The sequence below is a fragment of the Lutjanus erythropterus genome, chromosome 11 (genome assembly GCF_056507025.1).
Source record: "Lutjanus erythropterus isolate fLutEry1 chromosome 11, fLutEry1.hap2, whole genome shotgun sequence".
NCBI lineage: Eukaryota > Metazoa > Chordata > Actinopteri > Lutjaniformes > Lutjanidae > Lutjanus > Lutjanus erythropterus.
In genome coordinates this window covers 40,414,613-40,436,469 of record NC_139327.1, presented here as the reverse complement: position 1 = coordinate 40,436,469, position 21,857 = coordinate 40,414,613, and the positions used below count along the sequence as shown (strand labels likewise).

The following is a 21,857-nucleotide window of genomic DNA, read 5'->3' as shown; positions in this document are numbered from 1 at the left end:
TACATACATATGACCATAGATACATACATACATACATATGTCCATACATACATACATACATACATACATACATACATACATTCATACCTATGACCATACATACATACATACATACATACATACATACATACATATGACCATACATACATACATACATACATACATACATACATACATACATATGATCATATGTACATACATACATACATACATACATACATACATACATACATACATACATACATACATGCATAAATATGACCATACATACATACACACATACATAACAACAAACACAAACAAATACAAATGATATATTTTTTGGTTATTGCTTACAAGAAAAACTAACAAAACTAAATTCATATGACCATGAATGCATACATACATACATACATACATACACAAATATGACCATAGATACATACATACATATGACCATACATATATACATACATACATACATTGATACCAATGACCATACATACATACATACATACATACATACATACATACATACTTATGACCATACATACTTACATATGACCATACATACATACATACGACCATACATACATACATACATATGACCATACATACATACATTCATACATACATACGAACATACATACGACCATACATACATACATACATACATACATATGACTATACATACATACATACATACATACATACATACATACATACATACATAAATGTATACATACATACTTATGACCATACATACATACATACATACTTATGACCATACATACATACATATGACCATACATACATACATTCATACATACGAACATACATACGACCATACTTACATACATACATATGACCATACATACATACATACATACATACTTATGACCATACATACATACATATGACCATACATACATACATTCATACATACGAACATACATACGACCATACTTACATACATACATATGAACATACATACATACATTCATACATATGAATATACATACGACCATACATACATACATACATACATACATACATACATACATACATATGACTATACATACATACATACATACATACATACATACATACATACATACATAACAACCAACACAAACAAATATAAATTAATTTTTTTGTTTCTTTACAAGAAAAACTAGCAAAACTGAATTCATATGACATACATACATACATACATACATACATACATACATACATACATACATATGACTATACATACATACATACATACATACATACATACATACATACATATGACCATACATACATACATACATACAAAACAACAAATACAAATTAAAAAATTTTGTTTGTTTACAAGAAAAACTAACAAAACTAAATTCATATGACCATACATACATACATACATACGTATATACGAATATACATACATACATACATACATACATACATACGTACATACTTATGACCATACATACATACATACTTTTGACCATACATACTTATGACTATACATACATACATACATATGACCATACATAGATACATACATACTTATGACCATACATACATACATTCATACATACGAACATACATACGACCATACATACATACATACATATGACCATACATACATACATACGAACATACACACATACATACATACATACATACATACATACAAACATACACACATACATACATACATACATACGAACATACACACATACATACATACATACATACAAACATACACACATACATACATACATACATACAAACATACACACATACATACATACATACATACGAACATACACACATACATACATACATACATACATACATACATATGACCATACATACATACATACATACATACATACATGTGACCATACATACATACATATGATCATACATACATGCATACATACATACATACATATGACCATTCATACATACATACATACATACATACATACATAAATATGACCAGACATACACACATAAGTAACAACAAACACAAACAAATAGAAATGATATTTTTTTTGTTAATTGTTTACAAGAAAAACTAACAAAACTAAATTCATATGACCATACATACATACATACATACATATGACCATACATACATACATTCATACCTATGACCATACATACATACATACATGCTTATGACCATACATACATACATATGACCATATATATGTATGGTCATGTGAAATTAGGTTTTGTTAGTTTTTCTTGTAAACGATAAACAAAAAAAATATCATTTGTATTTGTTTGTGTTTGTTGTTATGTATGTGTGTATGTATGTATGGTCATATGTATGAATGTATGTATGTATGGTCATATGTATGTATGGTCATATGAATTTAACAATACAATAAACAAAAAAAAATTATGATGTATGATCATACATACATACATACATACATATGATCATACATACATACATACGTACATACATAAATATGACCATACATACACACACACATACATAACAACAAACACAAAGAAATACAAACAATATTTTTTCTGTTAATTGTTTACAAGAAAAACTAACAAAACTAAATTCATATGACCATACATACATACATACATACATATGACCATAGATACATACATACATACATACATATGACCATACATAACAACAAACACAAATACAAATTAAAAATTTTTGTTCATTGTTTACAAGAAAACCTAACAAAACTAAATGCATATGACCATACATACATACATACATACATACATACATACATACATATGACCATAGATACATACATATGACCATACATACATACATACATACATACATAAGAACAAACACAAACAAATACAAATTAAATTTTTTTGTTTATTGTTTACAAGAAAAACTAACAAAACTAAATTCATATGACCATACATACATACATACATACATACATATGACCATAGATACATACATATGACCATACATACATATGACCATACATACATATGACCATACATACATACATACATACATACATACGTACACACATACATAACAACAAACACAAACAAATACAAATTAAAATTTTTTGTTTATTGTTTACAAGAAAAACTAACAAAACTAAATTCATATGACCATACATACATACATACATACATACATACATACATACATACGTACACAAATATGACCATAGATACATACATACATATGACCATACATATATACATACATACATATGACCATACATACATTGATACCAATGACCATACACACATACATACATACATACATACATACATACATACATACATATGACCATGCATACATACATATGACCATGCATACATACATATGACCATGCATACATACATACATACATACATATATACATACATACATACATAAATATGACCATACATACATACACACATACAAACACAACAACAAACACAACAACAAACACAAACAAATACAAATGATATATTTTTTGGTTATTGCTTACAAGAAAAACTAACAAAACTAAATTCATATGACCATACATACATACATACATACATACATACATACTTATGGCCATACATACATATATATGACCATACATACATACATTCATACATACGAACATACATACGACCATACATACATACATACATATGACCATACATACATACATACATACATAAATACATACAAACATACATATGACCATAGATACATACATATGACCATACATACATACATACATACATACATAACAACAAACACAAATACAAATTAAAATTTTTTGTTTATTGTTTACAAGAAAAACTAACAAAACTAAATTCATATGACCATACATACATACATACATACATACATATGACCATAGATACATACATATGACCATACATACATACATACATACACACATACATAACAACAAACACAAACAAATACAAATTAAAATTTTTTGTTTATTGTTTACAAGAAAAACTAACAAAACTAAATTCATATGACCATACATACATACATACATACATACATACATACATACATACGTACACAAATATGACCATAGATACATACATACATATGACCATACATACATACATACATACATACATACATATGACCATACATACATACATTGATACCAATGACCATACATACATACATACATACATACTTATGACCATACATACATACATATGACCATACATACATACATATGACTATACATACATAAACACATACATAACAACAAACACATACAAACACATATGACCACACATACATAGATACATACATGTGACCATACATACATACATATGATCATACATACACACATACATAACAACAAACACAAACAAATACAAATTAAAATTTTTTGTTTATTGTTTACAAGAAAAACTAACAAAACTAAATTCATATGACCATACATACATACATACATACATATGACCATAGATGCATACATACATATGACCATACATACATACATACATACATACATACATACATACATACATATCACCATACATACATACATACGAACATACACACATACATACATATATACATACAAACATACACACATACATAACAACAAACACAAACAAATACAAATTAGAATTTTTTGTTTATTGTTTACAAGAAAAACTAACAAAACTAAATTCATATGACCATACATACATACATACATACATACATACGTACACAAATATGACCATAGATACATACATACATATGACCATACATACATACATACATACATACATATGACCATACATACATACATTGATACCAATGACCATACATACATACATACATACATACATACATACTTATGACCATACATACATACATATGACCATGCATACATACATATGACCATACATACATACATACATACATATGACCATACATACATACATTCATACATACGAACATACATACGACCATACACACATACATACATACATACATACATATGACCATGCATACATACTTATGACCATACATACATACATATGACCATGCATACATACATATGACCATACATACATACATATGACCATACATACATACATTCATACATACTAACATACATACGACCATACACACATACATACATACATACATACATACATAACAACAAACACACACAAATACAAATTCATTTTTTTGTTTCTTTACAAGAAAAACTAGCAAAACTAAATTCATATGACCATACATACATACATTCATACATATGAGCATACATACGACCATATATACATACATACATACGAACATACATACGACCATACATACATACATACATACTTATGACCATACATACATACATATGACCATACATACATACATATATACATACGAACATACACACATACATAACAACAAACACAAACAAATACAAATTAAAATTTTTTGTTTATTGTGTACAAGAAAAACAAACAAAACTAAATTCATATGACCATACATACATACATACATACATACATACATACATACGTACACAAATATGACCATAGATACATACATACATATGACCATACATACATACATTGATACCAATGACCATACATACATACATACATACATACATACTTATGACCATACATACATACATATGACCATGCATACATACATATGACCATACATACATACATACGACCATACATACATACATTCATACATACGAACATACATACGACCATACATACATACATACATACATACATACATACATACATACATAACAACAAACACACACAAATACAAATTCATTTTTTTGTTTCTTTACAAGAAAAACTAGCAAAACTAAATTCATATGACCATACATACATACATTCATACATATGAGCATACATACGACCATACATACATACACATATACGAACATACATGTGACCATACATACATACATACATACATACTTATGACCATACATACATACATATGACCATACATACATACATTCATACATACGAACATGCATACGACCATACATACATACATACATACGAACATACATACGACCATACATACATACATACATACATACATACATACATAACAAACCCAAACAAATACAAATTAATTTTTTTGTTTCTTTACAAGAAAAACTAGAAAAACTAAATTCATATGACCACACATACATACATACGACTATACATACATACATACATATGACCATACATACATACATATGACCATACATACATACATATGACTATACATACATAAACACATACATAACAACAAACACATACAAACACATATGACCACACATACATAGATACATACATGTGACCATACATACATACATACATATGATCATACATACAAACATACATAACAACAAACACAAATTAAAATTTTTTGTTTATTGTTTACAAGAAAAACTAACAAAACTAAATGCATATGACCATACATACATACATACATACATACATACATACATACATACGACCATAGATACATACATATGACCATACATACATATATACATACATACATACACACATACATAACAACAAACACAAACAAATACAAATTAAAATTTTTTGTTTATTGTTTACAAGAAAAACTAACAAAACTAAATTCATATGACCATACATACATACATACATACATACATACATATGACCATAGATGCATACATACATATGAACATACATACATACATACATACATACATACATACATACATATGACCATACATACATACATACGAACATACACACATACATACATATATACATACGAACATACACACATGCTTACATACAAACATACATACATACGACCATACATACATACATACATACAACCATACATACATACATTCATACATACAAACATACATACGACCATACATACATACATACATGCATACATACATACATACATATGACCATACATACATATGACCATACATACATACATACGAACATACACACATATATACATACATACATACATACGAAAATACACACATGCATACATACAAACATACATACATACGACCATACATACATACATACATACATATGACCATACATACATACATACATACATACATTCATACACACATACATACATACATACATACACACATACATACATACATACATACGAACATACACACATACATACATACATATGACTATACATACATACATACATACATACATATGACAATACATACATACATACATACATACATACATACATACATACATAGATACATACATGTGACCATACATACATACATATGATCATACCTACATACATACATACATACATACATAAATATGACCATACATACATACACACATACATAACAACAAACACAAACAAATACAAATGATATATCTTTTGGTTATTGGTTATAAGAAAAACTAACAAAACTAAATTCATATGACCATACATACATACATACATACATACATACATACATACATACATACGAAGATACACACATACATACATACATACATACATACATACGAACATACACACATGCATACATATAAACATACATACATACGACCATACATACATACATACATATGACAATACATACATACATTCATACATACGAACATACATACGACCATACATACGTACATACGTACATACATACATACATATGACCGTAGATACATACATACATATGTCCATACATACATACATACATACATACATACATACATATGACCATACATACATACATTCATACCTATGACCATACATACATACATACATACTTATGACCATACATACATACATATGATCATACGTACATACACACATACATACATACATACATACGAACATACACACATATATACATACATACATACATACATACGAACATACACACATGCATACATACAAACATACATACATACGACCATACATACATACATATGACCATACATACATACATACCTACATTCATACATACATGTGACCATACATACATACATATTATCATACATACATACATACATATGATCATACATACATACATATATACATACATACATACATACATATGACCATAGATACATACATACATATGTCCATACATGCATACATATATACATACATACATACATACATATGACCATACATACATACATACATTCATACCTATGACCATACATACATACATACATACATACATACATACTTATGACCATACATACATACATATGATCATACTTACATACATTCATACATACGAACATACATACATACATACGAACATACACACATACATACATACATACATACAAACATACACACATACATACATACATACGAACATACACACATACATACATACATATGACAATACATACATACATACATACATACATACATACATACATACATGTGACCATACATACATACATATGATCATACATACATACATACACATGATCATACGTACATACATACATACATACACACATACATACATACACACATACATAACAACAAACACAAACAAATACAAATGATATATTTTTTGGTTATTGCTTACAATAAAAACTAACAAAACTAAATTCATACGACCATACATACATACATACATACATATGACCATACATACATAAATACATACATATGACCATACATACATGCATACATACATACTTATGACCATACATACATACATTCATACATACGAACATACATACATACATACGAACATACACACATACATACATACATACACACATACATACATATATACGAACATACACACATACATACATACATATGACTATACATACATACATACATACATACATACATATGACAATACATACATACATACATACATAAATACATAGATACATACATGTGACCATACATACATACATATGATCATACATACATACATACACATGATCATACATACATACATACATACATACATACATAAATATGACCATACATACATACACACATACATAACAAACACAAACAAATACAAATGATATATTTTTTGGTTATTGCTTATAAGAAAAACTAACAAAACTAAATTCATATGACCATACATACATACATACATACATATGACCATAGATACACACATACATATGACCATACATATGACCATAGATACACACATACATATGACCATACATAACAACAAACACAAATGAAATATTTTTGTTTATTGTTTACAAGAAAAACTAACAAAACTAAATGCATATGACCATACATACATACATACATACATACATACATACATATGACCATACATACATACATACATACATACATACATATATACATACATATGACCATAAATACATACATATGACCATACATACATACATACATACATACATACATAACAACGAACACACACGAATACAAATTAATTTTTTTGTTTCTTTACAAGAAAAACTAGCAAAACTAAATTCATATGACCATACATACATACATACATACATACATACATACATACATATGACCATACATACATACATACATACATACATACATACTTATGACCATACATATGACAATACATACATACATACATACATACATACATAGATACATACATGTGACCATACATACATACATACATATGATCATACATACATACATACACATGATCATACATACATACATACATACATACATACATAAATATGACCATACATACATACACACATACATAACAACAAACACAAACAAATACAAATGATATATTTTTTGGTTATTGCTTACAAGAAAAACTAACAAAACTAAATTCATATGACCATACATACATACATACATACATACATACATTTGACCATAGATACACACATACATATGACCATATATAACAACAAACACAAATTAAATATTTTTGTTTATTGTTTACAAGAAAAACTAACAAAACTAAATGCATATGACCATACATACATACATACATACATACATATGACCATACATACATACATACATATATACATACATATGACCATACATACATACATTCATACCTATGACCATACATACATACATACATATGACCATACATACATACATTCATACATACGAACATACATACGACCATACATACATATTACCATACATACATACATACATACATAACAACAAACACACACGAATACAAATTAATTTTTTTGTTTCTTTACAAGAAAAACTAGCAAAACTAAATTCATATGACCATACATACATACATACATACATACATATGACCATACATACATACATACATACATACATACATACATACATATGACCATACATACATACGTTCATACATATGAACATACATACATACATACATACATATATACATACATACATACTTATGACCATACATACATACATATGACCATACATACATACATTCATACATACGAAAATACATACATACATACATATGACCATACATACATACATTCATACATATGAACATACATACGACCATACATACATACATATGATCATACATACATACATACATAAATATGACCATACATACATACATACACACATACATAACAACAAACACAAACAAATACAAATGATATTTTTTTTAATTGTTTACAAGAAAAAGTAACAAAACTAAATTTATATGACCATACATACATACATACATACATGCATACATATGACCATACATACATACATACATACATACATATGACCATACATACTTACATGCATACATATGACCATACATACATACATACATACATACATACATATGTCCATACATACTTACATACATACATATGACCATACATACATACATTCATACCTATGACCATACATACATACATACATACATACATACATATGACCATACATACATACATACATACATACATACATACATACATAAATATGACGAGACATACATACACACATACATAACAAGAAACACAAACAAATACAAATTATATATTTTTTGGTTATTGCTTACAGGAAAAACTAATAAACCAAATGCATATGACCATACATACATACATACATACATACATATGACCATACATACATACATACATACATACATACATACATACATACATACATATGACCATAGATGCATACATACATATGACCATACATACATATGACCATACATACATACATACGACCATACATACATACATACATATGACCATACATACATACATTCATACATACGAACATACATACGACCATACATACATACGTACATACATACATACATATGACCGTAGATACATACATACATATGTCCATACATACATACATACATACATACATACATATGACCATACATACATACATTCATACCTATGACCATACATACGTACATACATACATACATACATACATACTTATGACCATACATACATACATATGATCATATGTACATACACACATACATACATACATACATACGAACATACACACATGCATACATACAAACATACATACATACGACCATACCTACATACATACATACATACATACATACATACATACATTCATACATACATGTGACCATACATACATACATACATATTATCATACATACATACATACATATGATCATACATACATACAAACATAAATATGACCATACATACATACATACACACATACATAACAACAAACACAAACAAATACAAATTATATTTTTTTTTGTTAATTGTTTACAAGAAAAACTAACAAAACTAAATTTATATGACCATACATACATACATACATACATACATACATACATACATACATATGACCATACATACATACTTATGACCATACATACATACATATGATCATACGTACATACACACATACATAACAACAAACACAAACAAATACAAATGATATATTTTTTGGTTATTGCTGACAAGAAAAACTAACAAAACTAAATTCATATGACCATACATACATACATACGACCATACATACATAAATACATACATATGACCATACATACATGCATACATACACACATACATACTTATGACCATACATACATACATTCATACATACGAACATACACACATACATACATACACACATACATACATACATACGAACATACACACATACATACATACATATGACCATACATACATACATACATACATACATACATACGACAATACATACATACATACATACATGTGACCATACATACATACATATGATCATACATACATACATACATACACACATACATACATACATACATAAATACATACATAAATATGACCATACATACATACACACATACATAACAACAAACACAAACAAATACAAATGATATATTTTTTGGTTATTGCTTACAAGAAAAACTAACAAAACTAAATTCATATGACCATAGATACATACATACATATGACCATACATATGACCATAGATTCATACATACATATGACCATACATATGACCATATATACATACATTCATACCTATGACCATACATACATACATATGACCATACATACATACATATGACCATACACACATACATATGACCATACATATGACCATAGATACACACATACATATGACCATACATAACAACAAACACAAATTAAATATTTTTGTTTATTGTTTACAAGAAAAACTAACAAAAGTAAATGCATATGACCATACATACATACATACATACATACATACATACATACATACATACATATGACCATAGATACATACATACATATGACCATACATATGACCATACATATATACATACATTCATACCTATGACCATACATACATACATATGACCATACATACATACATATGACCATACATACATACATTCATACATACGAACATACATACGACCATACATACATACATACATATGACCATACATACATACATTCATACCTATGACCATACATACATACATACATACATATATACATACATACGAACATACATACATACATACATACATACATACATACTTATGACCATACATTCATACATATGACCATACATACATTCATACATACGAACATACATACGACCATACATACATATGACCATACATACATACATACATACATACATACATACATACATAACAACAAACACACACGAATACAAATTAATTTTTTTGTTTCTTTACAAGAAAAACTAGCAAAACTAAATTCATATGACCATACATACATACATACATATGACCATAGATGCATACATACATATGACCATACATACATACATACATACATACATATGACCATACATACATACATACATATGACCATACATACATACATACATATGACCATACATACATACATTCATACATATGAACATACATACGACCATACATACATACATACGACCATACATACATACATACATACATACATACATACATACTTATGACCATACATACATACATATGACCCTACATACATACATTCATACATACATTCATACATACGACCATACATACATACATACATATGACCATACATACATACATTCATACATACGAACATACATTCAACCATACATACATATGACAATACATACATACATACATAAGAACAAACACACACAAATACAAATTAATTTTCTTGTTTCTTTACAAGAAAAACTAGCAAAACTAAATTCATATGACCATACATACATACATACATATGACCATACATACATACATACATACATACATACATACATATGAGCATACATACATACATTCATACATATGAGCATACATACATACATACATATGACCATACATACATACATTCATACATACGAACATACATACGACCATACATACATACATATGACCATATATACATACATTCATACATATGAACATACATACGACCATACGACCATACATACATACGACCATACATACATACATACATATGACCATACATACATACATACATATGACCATACATACATACGAACATACATACAACCATACATACATACATACATATGACCATACATACATACATTCATACATATGAACATACATACGACCATACATACATACATACATATGACCATACATACATACATACATACATACATACATATGACCATACATACATACATACATACTTATGACCATACATACATACATATGACCATACATACATACATATGACCATACATACATACATATGACCATACATACATATATACATATGACCATACATACACACATTCATACATATGACCATACATACATACATACGTACATATGTATGACCATACATACATAAATACATACATACGTACGACCATACATACATACATGCAGTTATAAACATCGGTTGATAATATCGGCCCAGTTTTACTCATTGGACCGATGCCGATATGTTAAAAAATGACAAACATTGGCCGATACCGATATTAATGCCGATATATTGTGCATCCCTAAACACAAACATGTGACTGTTGGATGCTTCTCACCTCTTAAAATTTGAAACATGGCGTCACACAACAGAGTGGTTGGTCTGTGGTATGCTCAGCCCGATCACTTCCTTTTCCACCTCCTTCCAAAATAAGACAGAAATTAGAGAACAAACATTTTTTAACACTAGAAAAACAAATAAAGCAAGTGGACAGCAACATTTATGCAGCATTAAGTCTGCCATTTAAAGGGCCTTCAAGAACTTTTAGGAACTTTAAGAACTCTTCCTGTGATTGGCTAGTAGGCTGCTCTGTGCTTCTATTGGTCACCGTGGTTATAGAGGCTATTTTGGTGTGCCTCGAGATTTTGGCAAGTTGGTGATTTAGACTAAATTAATAAGGAAAAAGAATAAGAAGCCACTGACAAAAAATAATGGAGAGAGGTCTTCAGGATTTTTTTTTCAAGCGTGCTGTGATTATTATTTCATGGGACAGTTGACGCCCACAGTGGAAACGTCTTCTTCTTCTCTGAGTACAGGAACAGCTGATCAGTCATGTGAGTGAGAAAAGAAAATACTTACGTTTGTGTCCGTTTACATGTGCAGAAAAACAGGTACATTAAAAACACAGCATATCACATCCAAACTAAACACCAGCACTGCAACTAATGATTATGTTAATAGTCAATTAACTGGCCAATTATTTAGGTTTACACAGAAAAAAAAACTAAATGTTCACTACATCAGAACTTATCTGGAGAAACTGTTTCCATCTCTGCATTAAGCACACTTTTTCAAAAAAGGTATTTAACACTGAACTTGAACTTTTAAAAAAAAATTTTATTCCTAATGTTGCTGTTTTCATCAACCTTTTCTAATGAGATTGTGAAACAGTGTTCAGCTGCATTCTTCTGCAGCGCCACCTGCAGTATTTATAAATTTGTGAACCTCTTTGTGTCTCAGGAGGGGTGGAGTCTGATGGACCCCCAAAGAAGCTTTTTGTTGCCGGGGTAACAGATCCTGCCAACCGCAGCAGCTACACAGTCAGGTGAGGATCTCCTCGAACACACATCGGTCTTATTAGCATGAACATCATGAATAAAGCTAATTTTTTTCTGCCTCTTTCCCTCCACCCTCAGCGTCTCTCAGTCGGCGGCAGACTCCCCCCCTGCAGGAGGCGTCAGTCCTCAGTCCAGCCCTCTGTCTCTCTCTCCTCCCCCCTCCTTCACCCCCTTCACCTCCCACCAGCACCCCGGACACTAAAACCCACCCGGAGTCATGACCCTGTCACTGTGGGTGCAGACCGACCACCAGCAGGAACATTGACCCCCATCGCACCTTACTTCTGTTCCAATCATCTGCCAGTATCACTGTAAGTCCCGCCTCCTCCTGCGACCACCTTGGATGGACAGAAGAATCACAGGTCTGAAGGTTGTGTCCAGACACCTGGTTTTCTGCTCTCTTTGTTGTCATGCAATCTCTTTTGGATGCTAAGTTTCTGATCTTCACACCGACTGCTTCCTTTGGTTATTAGCCGCTCCTTCACTCTTCAGTCTTCTCCCTCAGAGACGCCACCGTGTCGACTGTTTTTGTGCAGAAGGACTCTCTTATTTGTTTACGGTTTACAGAGGATTCTTCATCAGCATCATTGCAAAATCACAAAAAACTTTTTGGGAACCGAGGACACACGGGTTGTGTCGTCAGGCAGAAGGCTGGAATTAAACGTCCGTGGCTGATTCTGATTTGTGACGGAGAGTAACACAACGTAAAGTTGTACTGATACAGGGTAAAAGGATAAAAGAATGAAGCACACAAACATCTCTGAACAACCTCCATGCAGCCTGGAGAACGTCTCATTCCTTGGTGCATTTCTCAAGACCCCTTTTCACCAAATTAGCTGTGGTTCTGTTCAAGAATCTTGGAACCCTGGTGCTATCCAGCGAACCATCCAGCATTTCCACCAGTTTTAATTGGAACCATTGTAATCAGTGATGTCATCAACAGAGGGCGCTGCACAGCAACCTGTAGAATGACACGTCCACTTTGTTTCCTACAGAAAACCTGCTGGGAATCAACTTTTCAGGCTCCAAACCAATTTATTTTTGGTGGAAATGTTTCAGACAGTTCAAAATTGTGTGCACTGGAACGGGGCCAGTTCCATGTTGGTGGGAAAAGCCTGTCTGAGAACATGGAATCTTGGAGCTGCTCATTGGAGGACGCAGCTCCAGTCCAATCTGATCAATCCAGTCGATGCTGTTTATGAAGTTCCAGATCTTCTCTGATCAGTTCTTGGTGGTTCTGAAGAAGTTCTGTTTAGGTCTTGAGTTGTAATCAAGGCAAAGTCACAGGAGACGACAAAATGTTTCCAGACCGAGTCAAAGCACTTCAGGAACATTTGGTTCCACCGTCAGTGATCCAGTCGACACGTATCGATCCGGTCTTGAAGTCAACTTATGAGCGTTCATGACTGATGGATCTGTAGAACATCTGGACTCTGCTAGCACTTCATCAAGTCTGTGCATCCTGTCATTTCCACCGTCAAATTCAATAAAATATATATTTAGAACATCTGGTGAAGATGATGAATTTTTCATCTTTAAGGGCCGTCACCACCAGGAACGATAACTATAACAAAAAATATAAAGGAAAAAAATATTGTTTTAACTCAAGTGGATGGTGGAGTCCACAACGACAACCAGAGCGACTTGATGAACGACAGAAACGTCGGTCAACATTCGCCCTCATTTACAGATTAAAGCCCACAACTTGTTCAAGTCTCTGTAACATAAAGCTCTGCTTCAGATTCTGCATGAAACCGTCATTTCAGCCGAGACTTTGCTCTTTACTGATGTTCTCTTTGACGATCGCCAGGAAACCGTCAAATAATTCTCACCTCGTACAAAATATGAATAAAATTTTCTATTTTTAATTTTCTATATTCAAAGTTAATTAATCTGTCCGTCAGTTAACGGATTAGTTAATCCTGTTATAATCTGCTGAAAAATGGTTAAAAATTTTAAAGCTATTTATCAAGTCTTTCCTGTAACGTTGTTTTAATAATTTCCCTCAAAATTATCGTCTTATCAAAATAACTGGCCATTAATTTAACGATTAATTAATCATTGCAGCTCTTCAAACTTCTATCTTTGCAAAATTTTGTGAACTTGTTGTCTGTGTAATTTACAGCAGTAACAGCTGATCAATATCCACGTTCCTGAGCTGTGGACACAGAAGGAGCGTGCAGAACGTTACGGTTCATCGTATACGTTCATCAATATAATTATCATTGTTGGTGTGGACGGCCCTAAAGTCAATACACAGAAGCCTGATAATCCAATGAAACACTATGAAACAATCTTCATCCGAACCCAAAAACAAAATGAAGGGGATATAGCTTTTTTTAAGGCCAAATATGGTAGTAGTTGAGTATTTCCTGTCAGGTAGTTCTGAGCCCAAACCAGCTGAACCTGACAAACGTGAAATTCAGCCACTGAACAAAGTTTCAGTCATTGAAGCCGAAGATTTTTGTGTTTTAACGAAAGGTTTTAGTCGTCTGTCACAGCTGACTGAAGCGTTCTGGTTTTACCAGAAGAAACTTGACAGACGTCATTTATTTGTCGACAGTTTGTTAAACTTTGGCCGACAGTTTCACCGCAGGAGGACGGTTTTCTCCCGGGATGACAGACTGGTTTTTACAAACTGGCTCCCAGTCAGCAGCAGTGTGAAGAACTTGTGTTCTGTTTGTTAATAGTGTATCTATATGTGAATATTGACAGTCGGAGCAGCTGATATGTGCTCAGTTTTCTTCAGCCTGCAGTGTTTGATTGTACATATTGAATCTGCAGGAAGCGGCGGCGCTCTTCCCTCCTAAAGGTGCATTTATACTTTTACTTTTTCATTTCCCAGTTAGTTTTTCTCTCATCACAGAAATCCCCATAAAACCTCCTGCTTTATTACTCGCTGTTCATCCCGTTTCATCCTCTGACATATCGAGTGAAAAAGGTTTTCAGACAGACGTCTGTCGGCTTTCATTTTTCATAACCAGTCTGTTCTTTTAAGACGGGGATCGATTCTCGGTCGGTTTCGATTTTTGCACTTCAAAGAAATCCCTTCAATTTAAGAATTCAGCAATTATTGTCAGTGAATTCCAATTATCTGCTGCCCACCATGGTCCAAAATCATGCAGGTCCCATAAAAATCAACAGAATCTCCATGTTAGTTGTGGTACGACGGCGTATTTGGGTTGTGGGTTTAAAAAGAAATGATGGAGCCAAAGGAGGGGGGATAATATATATCTGTGAGAAAAAAAAGGATATTCTCAGAGACTGAAAGCGAAAATTTACTAGAGAAAATTTGATGTAATAAGCTGATCAATAATTCAAAGTGTTTATTTTTCAAATTCCAGTTATCCACCGCCCACGATGGTGCAGAATCACCTGGTGTGGTACGATGTGTATTTGCAAGAAGAAAAAAAATCTGATGTTCTCTGAGATTAAAATGGTAAATTTATGAGAATGAACATGATATTTCCCCCCCGGTCTGTATCTGTATTTTTATCCAGCAGTGGCCCTGATTCGCTGTCGTACAGCGTTAATCTGAGGGCGATGATTCCAGTGAGGTTGAATGAGGCAGACGATGGTGTGAAACGGCTCACGTCCTGTCGAAGCTCGGTTAAAAAACAAAGTCTTCCTCACATGTTGGTTACGGGACGTCGTGTTGTGGTCACTGTTGGTACGGAGCAGAGGGAGGGAGTAACATTCAGAGAAAAACTCACAGTTAATCAAATGTACAAGAATAAAAAAAGGGTATTCTCTGAGATGAAAATGTTAATATTAATATTATCCCCTCCAGCTGCTGTGTATTATTATAATTATAGATATTTTTAACCTACATTGGCCCTAATACGCCACCATGCAGTGCTGAGCAATAATTCAAAATGTTTATCAAATTTCAGTTATCTGCTGCACACAAAACAAAATATCTCATCTGCCATAGAGGCTCCATAAAAAATCACCGTTTGAAAAAACAGAGAAGGAGGGAAATATTCTCAGAATAAAGTCAGAGTAAAGACGTTTGGCTCTGAAGATTTTCCACTTTAATCTCAGAGAATATCCAGTTTTTTTGTGTGTAAACTTTTGAGGGAAGTGGTGATATTCTGATGCTGAAATTGGAAATTTACAAGCAAAGAAAACTCAGATTTTCTCTGATCGAAAAAGTAAATGCTCCGTCGTACATCAGTAAGGGGGAAAGTCCACTGAGAAAACTGCATATATTCTGAGGTTAAAATTGACCATTTATGAGGGAAAAAAGGAAAAAAACCATTCTGATTATTTCCTCCCCTCTTCAAAGTATCTCTAATTGAATTCCAGTTATCTGCTGCGTACAACAGTGAAAAGGATGAAGAGCGTCGTTCATCCTTCAGAAATATTACGTACACTTTAATAAGCAAATATTCATCTGTGTGGATTTTTATTTTAATGTGCGATATTTTAATTTTTTAATTGTCTTTGTCTGAAATTATTGTAATGACTTGATACGAGTGCACAAAACCGACTCCGTAGAGTCGATGACGCTCGTAGCCGCCTCGCCTGAGGGGTCAGAGGTCAGAGGAGGTGACGGCTTCAGAAATGAGCTGCAGTTCTGCTTCCAGCGTTTGCACTTGCACAGTATTGTACAGTTTTGTATTATCACTCATCATTGTGCCTAAACATTTCGTCATATGTAGGAGGAGCGACGGTCGGCTTGTTTGTCCGCTCGTCAGATCAGAGATTTTTCTTCCCACGCCGACAGGATTCTGGTTTTGTTTGTTTGTTCGTTTCAGAACGACCTGGTCTTCTTCTTCCTGACCTGTCAGCTGTGACGTCTGTTTGTACATAGAGTCTCTATAAGCTGTTTTTATAGGCGTGTCTTTATGCCCCGCCCCCCCGCGCTGCTCGGTCAGCTGCTCCGTCATCGCTGAGTTCATTCAAATAAATTCCACTTGTTTTAGTGACAGATTGAACTTTTTTTTTCTGTCGTTACGACTTTGCACAGTTTGACCATTTTATTTTCTGTTACATGAGGAGTAAGATCCTAATGTAAGAAATGCTGTTGATTTTTGCTGCTTTTTCTTTTTTTCCTGCTTTATTTCTTTACTTGTTACCGTCTGTGAGAATCTGTCCTGCTTCACAAAAAATGCACTTAATGTTTAAAATAACTGCAGATGAGTTTGGATCAGCTGTTGTTTGGACGTCGTGCTCAGTTTCATACAGCGGGGGTGAAAATCTTCATTTAAAACATCCGAAAACAACGTTAAAAAAATATGGCTTTCATAGTTTTTAATGCCATATGAGGTAATTATCTTATCTCAGTATAAAAAAAACTATTAATTTATCTTTTTTAAAGAAAATGGGTTTGTTGTCGAAAGTTAAAATGTCTTCATACAAACTGTTCAAGAATCATGTCACATACATTATAAAACTGATCAAAGATGACGAAAGAATAAATCATAGTTTGATGAATCTGATCAGATGTTTTGATACATTTTCAATATTCCAACCTTTCAGACACATTTTAGTTGATACAAAAAAAAAACTGAGTTCTCTATAAAACTCCAAGCAGGTTTAATGTCTTCAGATTTTTGGGAAACAAAACTTTTTCAGACAGTAACGCACTTAAAAAAAATCCAGTTATAGGTTATGGTTTAAATGTGTTTTTATAAACTGCAAAACCTTCAGAGAGATTCGACCCTGCGTGAAGCAAACTTTAAAATATTTGAGAACAATTTGTTTTTCTTTATTACCAGAGCTGCACCGAATCGTTTGAAGCTTCGTCCGTAACGTTAATCAACATTTGATTTCTGCATAGCTTCTTTTTTAAATTCTGCATGTCCATTAATTCTGTTTAAAGTCGATATTTCTGCACAGCTGCAGATGAACAACTGGCTACATTAATATTATTAATATTCTGATATTTCCAGCTTTTGCGCTCAAATATTTCCAAAACCCCCAGAGCGTCCTAAAGTCTTAAAGACGCCACAAAATATGACAACAGACGATCAAAGCTTCACGTGAAACACTTAATAAAAGTTTGAATATTTACAAAAAAGTTTGAATATTTACAAAATGACATTTGGTGCAGTTCTAATTTTAAATACTAAATATTATGGACACATTTTGGTTTTTCAGAAAAAACTGTTTCTAAACAGTTTAAGAGAAGGTTTAAAGGCTTACATTAAATTTAAATTGAAACATGAAGCTGCAAAACATGTAGAGAGATTCACTCCTGCGTATCGACAAGCTTTAAGAGCAATATTTTCTTCATCACTGCAGAGTTTGAACAGGCGAGAAGCAGGACGGGTTTCTCTCAGAGGAAACAACACGCTGCCAAATTCATCCAGCTGCACAGACACAAACTGTAGCTTTAAGACACGTTTTCTGTTTGTTCTGTTGTTTCTTTGCACTCGCTCACCATCCTGCACGACTCAAGTATGAAGAGACAAACAGGTTTTATGTAGCCGCATCAAAATGTGACAGAAACGTCAGCAGGTTGCA

The 21,857-nt window shown here is 31.8% G+C and overlaps 1 protein-coding gene across 1 annotated transcript in view; it reads left to right on the top strand.

The window, feature by feature from the left end:
• The window catches only part of LOC146319582 (P2R1A-PPP2R2A-interacting phosphatase regulator 1), a 30,656-nt gene extending 11,440 nt beyond the window's left edge, over positions 1–19,216 (top strand). Inside the window, exons 8-9 of the mRNA XM_084730181.1 lie at positions 15,289–15,373; positions 15,465–19,216. Of these exons, the coding sequence (XP_084586307.1) occupies positions 15,289–15,373; positions 15,465–15,588 (209 nt within the window). The 3' untranslated portion in view covers positions 15,589–19,216. The remainder of the gene's footprint in view (positions 1–15,288; positions 15,374–15,464) is intronic.
• Positions 19,217–21,857: the final 2,641 nt, after the last annotated feature.